The sequence below is a fragment of the Hydra vulgaris genome, chromosome 08, assembly GCF_038396675.1.
Source record: "Hydra vulgaris chromosome 08, alternate assembly HydraT2T_AEP".
In the NCBI taxonomy this organism is placed as follows: domain Eukaryota; kingdom Metazoa; phylum Cnidaria; class Hydrozoa; order Anthoathecata; family Hydridae; genus Hydra; species Hydra vulgaris.
Genome location: NC_088927.1, coordinates 16552391 through 16562500, shown reverse-complemented (window position 1 = coordinate 16562500; position 10110 = coordinate 16552391). Strand labels below are relative to the sequence as shown.

The following is a 10110-nucleotide window of genomic DNA, read 5'->3' as shown; positions in this document are numbered from 1 at the left end:
TTATGAGTAAATACAACAAACGGATGAGAATATAAGTTAAGTCTAATAGTGTCACCTAATTTAAAATGGAATCATCAGATTCAATTAGCTATGTGTATAGCACAAAAAATCTATTGAATAATCTAAAAACGCTTCACATATCTTAACCATCGGCTGCACCAGGTGACACCATTACAACCTGACACTGACAGGTGAAAATGAAAAAAGTGCAAATGACAGAACTGCTCATGCTTGTATTAATTTATTTTTGCTTTTGGCCTAATCAATAGTTTTTAAGTTTTGATTTTTCGATATTCTTTATTATTAATAATGATATTTCTTCATTTCATACAAAAAATTTTCGACTTTTATTCAAGATAAAAAAATTGTATTTGTTGTGCCCTAACTTTTTTCATTTAGGACCTTTTTTTTTTTCTAGAAATTTAAAACTTGTTTTGTCAGCCCTGTAAGTGAAAGTCTAAAGAAGTGACAATAAAAGTTACAGCACTGGGTGACACCAAACCCAGCGACACTAATGATCCTAACTCTGAAATAGTAAAACAGCTATACACATCACTGGTTAGACCGCACTTCGAATGTGCAACTCCAGTATGGAGACCAATGAATAAAAAAATATCAATGACTTCGAAAAAATTTTAAGGCAACCAACAAAACTAGCACCTCGACTAAAACCTTTAAGTTATGCTGGGGGGATGATAAAGTCGGGTCTTACAACACTTTAAGCAAGATGTATAACAGGTGATCTTATTGAAATTAACAAAAAAATAACTGGGCTTGATAAAATACTATAACTATATTACAGTATCAAGTCTAAGAGAGTCTATGACAATAGTTCATAGTCAATACAACAGTTTGTCATACTATTAATATTGTTACAACTTTTTTTTATTATTTTAACACTTGTTTTTTTAGTATCTTATTCGAGACATACTATTATATAATTAATATTGTGAAATTAAAAAATACTGCATATTAAAACTATATTAAAGCCTGCTTATTAAACTTTAAGTAAAATTTTATTAGGAATCATACAGAAATTAGTGAAACTTAAAAATATATTTACTTCTTTACTAAATATTATTGAATAATAATTAGATATTATTAAATAATATTCAAATTATAGCCTTTTCCGCTTAAACTTAACTCAAAGTCTACGATCAAATATACGTTAAAAAAACGCAGTATACTAATCATGTCTAAAACATATATCATTTAGTCAGTAATCATAATTACAGATTTCACAAATACTGAACTAACTAATATTATATGACTTGCACGTATGTGGGCATGTTCAGTTTTTCATAGAAGCCTTTAAACTTACCATAGCTATCCCGCGAAGATTATACGATAAGAAGCCGGGAATCACGACTTTGAAATAGGTGGCTACAATTGATCCGAATTTTAGACAGGGTTGGCAACAAAACACACAAAATCTTTTTTTTTTTTTTTTTAAAAAAAAAACAAAACAAAACAACAACGAATAAGCAAAAACTTGAGAAGTTAGAAAATAAAATCTAAATAAAAAACAGCCACTTAGCTCGTAAAAAAAAATATTTGATACAAGCTCGCAATATCTTGTTTCAAGCGTTTATGTTAGTTGGTTCACATCTTATACTTTTAGTTGTGTAAGAAATCTCATAGGTCTATTGTTGAATGGGGTTTTAGGGTTTCAGTTCTTTTTTTAACCAAGCATTATAGGCTTAAATAAAAAAAATTTTTTAGTAAATGAACAAGTAAGTTTGAAATGCTGCCACTAAAGTTAAAAACTCGGACCTTGAATCGACGGATTTCAATTTCCTTTTTTTCCCTTAAGTCGTATACTGGTTGAGTCAGATCATTCGCTAATTTGCACTGTTTTTTGTTGCTGCTGTTTTGCTTATCTCTTTGGCAAAAAACTTAGCTTAACTAAGACTTTAATTTCATAAGTGCATATAATACAATAATAAAACATTAAAAAATTGATAAACTTCCATATAAATTTTAAATTTTAAACCTTTGAAAATTAAATAAATATCATTGGGTCAAATATAATTAAACAACTTAGATATTTTTAAAGATAGCTTACAATCATCCCTACGCCCCCCCCCCAACCTCTAAATGGCCCTGATTTTTACAGATAGCTTTGACTGTATTATATATATTCTTTATATAAGAATAAAATGTCAAAGGTTACAAAAAGTAGTGTGGGTTCCAAAATTAACATATTTTGGATTTTGTGTAGTTTAACCACTTTTTATGCTGATTTCGAAATTTTTATTTATAATAAATATTTAGTCTTCTCCATCAATTTCAATAAAAGTGAAAATTTTGACGAAACAATCAATTATTAAATTAAATCATTATTATTATCAAAGTAGAATCCATGGTAAATATTTTTTTATTCATTTTATTAATAAAATACGAAATCATTTTGTGTACTTATAAATACAACAAAATGCATGAAATCAGTCATTAATTACTAGTGAAAATGCAAAATAACTTCATAGCAGCCGTGGTGCAGTGATTGGAGTTTTTTTTCACAATCAAAAGGTCTGCGGTTCGATGTAAGCTCTGATTAGATAAGCGACATAAGTAAAGAAGGAGGAATGAACTTTCTAGTTAAATAGCTTTTCCACGGTGCTTTGTTATAAGTTCTTCTTGGAGCACTTTAATAACTAAAAAAATGAAAGTCATCGTAAGTGACTATGGATTGTTGTGAGGAATTTCCAATTAGAAACTTTAAATTATTAGCTTATTCTTCTGTAGATATAAGGCGGCGTTTTTTTTTATGTTTTTATAACCATTTACGATTTTAAATAAAGTGATACTTTGCTCCAATGATACACACTTTTACTAAAATAAACATCTTATTCATCAATCGTTTTTGAAATTTAACAGATCTTTCTCTTTTTCAATATATTTATTGACATTCGATTTGCAAGTAAATGAGTGCTTTGTAATTTTAAACAAACTAAGATATATTTTTTCTTGAACGCCTTGTGTAAAGCTTTTTTTATGCTAACCGGCTCTGTCACTGGTTCCGACTGTATTTTATATTTTTTAATTTTTTTAACAACGAGACACATTTCCCGAAATATTTCTAAATTACCTGAATTTTGATTTTACAGTGGTTTAGATATTTAAGTATATTACTACGAGGAACTTTTGTAATAAAAGTGCCATGCTGACGCTGAAATTCAATGTTAATTGTAATTGTTTTATAAATTGTAAAAAACTGATTGAAAACGTAATACATCAGTTATTCTATTATAGTATCTTTTTCCAAACCCATAATACTTTCTTATTTTCTGTTAAAAAAATAAAGCCAACTTTTGCAAAACTATATTTGCAAGAATGATACAATCATCTAAGCTTTTTGATGCGTATATACAAACTGCTTCTACGACTACTGAGCAGTTATTTAAATAAAATTTCTAAAAGATAAATTATTGTTGGCTTCATTAACGACAAATACAAAATAACCCTTATTAAAGGCAACTTTGTATCACAAAATTCTTCAACTACTAGGAGATTTCTAAAGAAGTTTTATTAGTTTTAATTTATTTGTTTACTAGTTTATGATTTACTTATTTACTAGTTTGTTTCTTCTTATTGCAATATTTTTTTTTAATTTGTTATCTAAATTTAGTTTACAAAATTAATAGCAAAGTATTTTCTAGCAAATTAAATCAAAAGCAAATTTTTACACTAGAGATAAAACTTAAACCTCGTTCATACTGACGTAAGTCAATATGAACGGGGTACAAGTATTATCTCTAGTGTAAAATATATGGTGTATAAATAAATGTGTTTTACCGTCACTGTGAACGGGGTATTATATTTGTTTAAACGCAACTTTTATTTATTTTAATTCAAAGTTTCCAGTCAAAAGTTAATTTGCATAAATTTTAACATAAAGTTGCGTAACTTTACACGCAACGAATACGCTGCGAAGATTTTTATTTTTTAGGTTTTTTAATATTTTTGAAATGTTAAAAATAGAAATATAAGGTCAACCACAAATTAATAGCAAAAACTGAATTGTTTTTTAAACTTTTCTAAAAAAAAATTAGTTAAGAATAATTGGTTGAACAAAAAATATAGAATTTTAGGTCCCCCTACTGAAAGAAAAAACAAAACAAGAACCTTAACTGAAAATATAAAATACTACAAGAAGCTGCCAAAAAAGAACCGTCTGCTATATTACATATAGCTGTCGGCTATATTATTATAAATATACATCCTATATTTTCAAAATGGCCGTCCATATTGAAAGTATACGGTGTAACAAGCAAAAAGTTCAGGGTTCGAGTCTCTTTACGTAAGTATTTAGACAAAGCATGTTATATGTTTGGGGTTTGGTGATAAGAATAAGTCTTTCTTCTTTTAGCCCTAGCCATATAAATGTTTATTTTTATAAATTATAATTGTAAACAATTCTCTTATTGGCAAATACATACACGCAATTAATGTGGCTTTTAAACACCTAATTCTTACATCAATAACCAAGTCAAGTGTTTTTTTGTTTTTTATTTTTGCAAAAGAATTAAGTGTAACATTTCTCAAGAACCCGATGGGTGGTAAATATGGAAAAAAAGAAACAATTTGAAATTTCGTTGAATGTTTAGTATTTTATTTCATTTCATCGTAAATTTTTTTTTGTTCTTTTATTAAAACTTTACAAACGTGATCATAATATATACGTAATCATAAATACAAACTGATTCGATTATAAAGTACTGTATAAAATAATATATCGTACATATAATTTGATATTTTTTCAGTACAAATAAGAAATTTGGCACAAAATAATAAATATAAAAAAGTAACGCTGTTAAAAGAACGCGGGAAACTTGCAGAAGACCATGTGGTCTTGTCATCAAGAAACCGCTTTAGTTGTGATATTTTGTATAACCAATTTATTTAAAAAATTTCAGTTTAGCGAAGTCTCATGATGGCATTAAAGTCATAAAAAGAGTTGTATATGATACACATAAATTTATAATTAAGTGGCTTGTTATATTTAATATATTGACAGATATGTACGAAATATAAATAAAATCTAACATATACTTCGCTTTGAAGTTAATTTTTTAGGTTTTTTTTTTTTTTAGTTATTAGTTTTAATAAATATTCGTAAAATTGTTTATGTCTAGAACAACTTTTTTTAATAGTATTTTCAGAGAACTTATGTTAAGTAGTTTTGTAATACTAGTATTTTTATATATTAGTCTGTGGTAAAAGTAAGGGCCGCAATATGAAATAGAGAAACGTGATAGTTTGTTTTTTATTTAGTACATTAAAATTTCCTACTCCTCGAGTATCATATCTAATTCCGGTGCATTTAAAAAACTCTTTTGAAAAATGAAATGGAAGAAGCCCAAGTTTATATTTAAACATAAAGAATAAATTTTGATAGATGCTTGTTTTATAGATGTTTAATGCATTAAGAAGTTTTACGAAGGGGTCATCCATAAATGATGTCAGTAAATATAGGGGGGAGGGAGTGCTGGAAAGTTTAACACTAGTTGACAATGGGAAGGGGGGTGTTGAGGCCAAAATAATGTCAATTTAAATTACTTTTTTAGTTTTAATGAGCAGATTTTAACGGTATTTACATCTACTAAATGGTATAGAAATGATGTTTTGTTTGTGGGGAGATTGATATTAAATGCGGGGAATTTGATATTATATTTTATATAATTATTTATAATATAATATTATAAATTAATATAATAAGTTTCCCATAGAAATTAAATAAATAACAACTACTAACGTAAAATAAAAATTACAACCGTTTTATTAATATATTATTATTTGATTGCGAATCAAATTATGTTAGAAATATTAACTCTTTGTATATGAAATTCACAATCGTTATTCGCTCCCTAGCGGATTATAAAATGTGGTTCAAAGTAAACTCATAAAAGTAAACTCATAAATTTGTCATTTTTTGAAATTAAATTGTCGTTATTTCAAATACGAAACTCTATTTGCTCTATAGTTGATTGTAAAACGTGATGCAATGCAAACACATAAAGTCTACTGAAAATTCGAAACGCTAATTTCTCCCAAGCGGGTTGAAGAAACTCTTTTAAAAAGCTTGCGTTAACGATGAGCAAAATCATTATTCTGATTGTGATGTAAACAATACTAATAAACCAATATTAAAATATGGATAAAACCGCATTACTTAACTTATTGATGGTCTCGTATGGATATGCTCATCCCGATAAAAAAAAGGCTAATATCCAGAAAGAAGTCCATAGTATATGGAATTTATTAAAAAAAGAGAAACTGGTGCATAAGGATCTTGAATCAAGAGTAATGTATTTAATCAATTTATTTAATGAAAAGGCAATGAAGTTCAAGAGCAACCAATTATCATTTTAGGTCAATACTCCAAAACAGTCTGCTCCCACGTTTTGTGCCCCCACTGCCTCCACTTGAATTTGACAAGAATTCCTCGCAGTTTGTTGAGCCCACCAATGAGCGATCTGTTATTGATGATCAACAATGTGCATTAACTTTGAGTTTGTTGACCACGAAAAATCAAAAAAATGCAAGAACAATGGCTCAAGATCGACTCAATTCTGAGATTGCAGCTTTAAATTGTGAAGTTGCTGGACTGAAGACTAGAAAGAGAAGTGGATTCATTGCTGAAGCTGAAGAGGACGATTTGAAAAAGAAAAAGAAGAAACTAGCTCATCTATGTAAAGGACTGGCCAAAGTATGATCAAGCTCAACAGAAGAAAACTAGAGAACTGAAAAAAGCTAGAATGGAGGAAATCTGCTTGGAGCATCCAGAAGTCAACGAAAATCTAAAAATCAGAAAGAAACCTGGTCAACCTTCATTAGAAGTAGATCAACCTCTTCTTTTGAAGGCGATTATGGATATCGCCTTGTATCGGATGTCGGTGAGAGGTTTTTCGGGTAATGATAGCTTAGCTATGTTTGTTAATATTGTATTTGTTAGAATTTTACTCTTAATTAGTACTTGCACTATTGTAAATATCCTTGAAATGTTAACAAATAACTTCAAGATTTGATTTGAATATAATTTACGAAATAAATCCTGTTTTCTGTAAAAAAGTTAATTATATCCAAATATATTTCTTTATTGTTTAGAGCATTAAAACTCTCGACGAATTGACATCCGAGATGAAAAAAATTGGATTTGCAATCAGCAAGAGCGCCCTCTATATTCGTCTACTTCCAAGAAGTTACGGAACATTAGAAGGCAAAAGGCACGTCAAAACAGTCCCTGTTAGATTGATCAGTTCTCAGAATGAATCTCATTTAAAACATGTTGACGGACTCTTTTGCAGTTCAACTATAAAATATGTGGAAGAAGTTTGTTCTATTTTAGGGCCAGATGAAGTGTGTTTCATTAGCCAAGACGACAAGGCTAGAGTGCCAATTGGAATCACAGCAGCCAAAAAACAGGCGCCGTTGTTGATGCATTTGGAGTACCGGGTAACTCTCCCGGACCACGACTGGGTCGTGGCTGCTAAACACAAGCTTATACCATCTGTATACGCTGGAATTACGATCAAAAAAGATAGTCTCGGAAAAACAGATGCTGTTACTTATTCTGGACCTACCTACGTTGCTGCTCGATCAGGAAAACACTCATCCTCGACCGCTTTCGCTCATGGATTAGACTTTTAGCGGCTCTTGGATATCAAAGAATTCGACTCTATTACCAGAGATCCTCAAACGAATATGTTTAAGCTTATCGTTGTGTTTAGCGTTGATGGAGGACCCGAAGAAAATCCCAGATACTAGAAAGTAATTGAAATCGGGATTCACCATTTCTTGAAGAATAACCTTGACGCTCTTTTCATCATGATGAACGCTCCAGGCCGCAGTGCATTCAACAGAGTTGAGCGACGAATGGCACCTCTAAGTAAAGAATTATCTGGGGTGATTCTTCCGCACGAACATTACGGAACTTATCTTGATTCTCAAGGTAACTACATTGATAAAAGTTAATTTGTAAAAATATTAATATAATTTTTAACCTATAAAAACCATATCTTTTTAAATCAGGCAGGACAATAGATGAAAATTTAGAAAAACAGAACTTTGGTTTTGCTGGACAGGCTTTGGCTGATATTTGGTCTGATCTACAAATTGACGGTTATCCAACCATTGCAGAGTATATTGATCCAGACAAATTAGAGCTAGAGTCAAGGAGCCTTTTATTAGAAGATCAACGTTGGATTGCCGTTTATCTTTGTACAAGTCAATATTTTACTCAAATTGTGAAATGTGAAAATCGTTCTTGTTGTCGGACTATTAGAAGCTCTTACTTTACTCTAATTAGAGCAAGATTTCTTCCGCCACCTGTCCCTGTACACCAAACGAGAGACGGGCTCAAAGCAGTAGATGTCTCAGAAGGAGCAAAAAAATTGTTTCCATCATCCGTCTTTATGCTCATTGCATCAAACATTGAAAGTATTCTTCCTCGTACTGCCAAAAGATTTCCAATTTTCCGTATGATGCTTTTTGTCCATCAATTCAGTCTAGCCTAGTAGATAAAATCTGTAAAAAGTGCAATATCTACTTTGCCTCTAAAGCTATGTTGAAAAAGCACGCTTCTATCCATTCTTCTGCTATAACACTCCCTCTAATTAAAAGGGTCCAACCTGTTCGTATCGCTGCCAAGCGTCAGACAGAACTTTTGGCAGTCATCGCCTTGCAGAAGAGTTTGGAAACTGCTGAATGGTTAGATGAAAATAAAGTTGACACAACGAATTTGATTGTACCTCAAGAATACAACATCCTTTTAGAGCGCGGAGAGCATTCACTACCTATTGTCTCAATCGATGATCACTTCAACAACCCATGGGAAGATTATATTAAAGATATATATAATACTATTTGCATAGTTGATTATTTAATGAGGTGTCGACTATTATATAATATAATTTGATGAGATCTACTATTATATAAATGTATAATTTAGTAAGAAAAAAAATCAATGGTTTTTAAGCATTTTTATTGTTATTTAGTGGGGAAGTACACAAAAACTGACATCATATATAACGGGTGGTTGGCCAAAAATTGACAGTTTGACAAAGGGCGGAGGGGGAGTCAAAAAATTGAGAAAAAATACTGACATCATTTATGGATGACCCCAAAGGTTCAGCATGAGTAAACTTATCTTTATTAAATATTGTTTTTGCAGCATGTTTTTGATGTTGATAGAGTGCCACTAGGTTGGATCTGTGGATACTTCCCAATACTATATTACTATACGTATAATAGGTTTGAATGAAAGAGAAATAAAGATGCTTTAAATTTTTTAAGGGTAATATTGGTCTAGCTTTGTTAAGCATAAAAATGTTGTTTGTTATTTTAGTATTTAAAAAGATTATGTTGGCTTTCAATGAAATATTCTCATCGATAAGTACCCTTAAAAATTTTGTTGCTTTGGTTCTTTCGATAACTTTATTTTATATTTTTAGAAATGGTAATATATTTTGTATAGATTTTTTCTTTGATCGGAATGGAATAGAATTTAGTTGGTTTTTTCAGTTTCAAAGAGTTCTGTGATAGGAGTAGATGAATAAAATAAATTAGTATCATCTGCAAACATTATGGCATCGAGTTTGTTTGAGACTTTTAGAAGATCATTGATGTATAGCAAGAAGAGTAAGGGAGCTAGAATGGAACTTTGGGGAACTCCGCATTTAATTTTAAGCAATTTTGAATGGACCTTTTTATCCGTAATAACAGATTGCTGTCTGTTTATAAAAAAGCTCTCAAACCATTGTAAAGCAACATTTTTAATGCCATATTTTTCCATTTTTTTAGTAATATAGTATGATGAACAATATCGAATGCTTTTGATAGGTCAATAAAGAAAAATTTATTATAATCAGAAGAGTCATTTATTTTATTTACAAGATCTAGTATCCGAATTGTTTTTATTCAAGATATTGTTATTACTTAGGTATATATATAGTTTAGAATGGATAGAGAGGGTCTGTAGTTAATAAGTGAAAATGGCTCTCCGGTTTTAAATATTGGTACATTTTTTGCAGTTTTTAATTTGTCTGGAACAGTTCATGTTGTAATTGAAGATATAAAAAATTCGAATATAGGTTTACGTATCACCGGGAA

At 30.0% G+C, this 10110-nt stretch overlaps 1 protein-coding gene across 4 annotated transcripts in view; it reads right to left on the bottom strand.

The window, feature by feature from the left end:
• LOC100200610 (splicing factor U2AF 65 kDa subunit) overlaps positions 1 to 1441 on the bottom strand; it is a 31437-nt gene extending 29996 nt beyond the window's left edge. For 2 of the 4 annotated variants that reach the window (XM_065803187.1, XM_065803188.1), the window contains exon 1: positions 1322 to 1441. In XM_065803187.1, coding sequence (XP_065659259.1) covers positions 1322 to 1324 — 3 coding nt within the window. In that variant the 5' untranslated portion in view covers positions 1325 to 1441. The other 2 variants (XM_065803190.1, XM_065803189.1) reach the window with 2 other exon arrangements.
• Positions 1442 to 10110: the final 8669 nt, after the last annotated feature.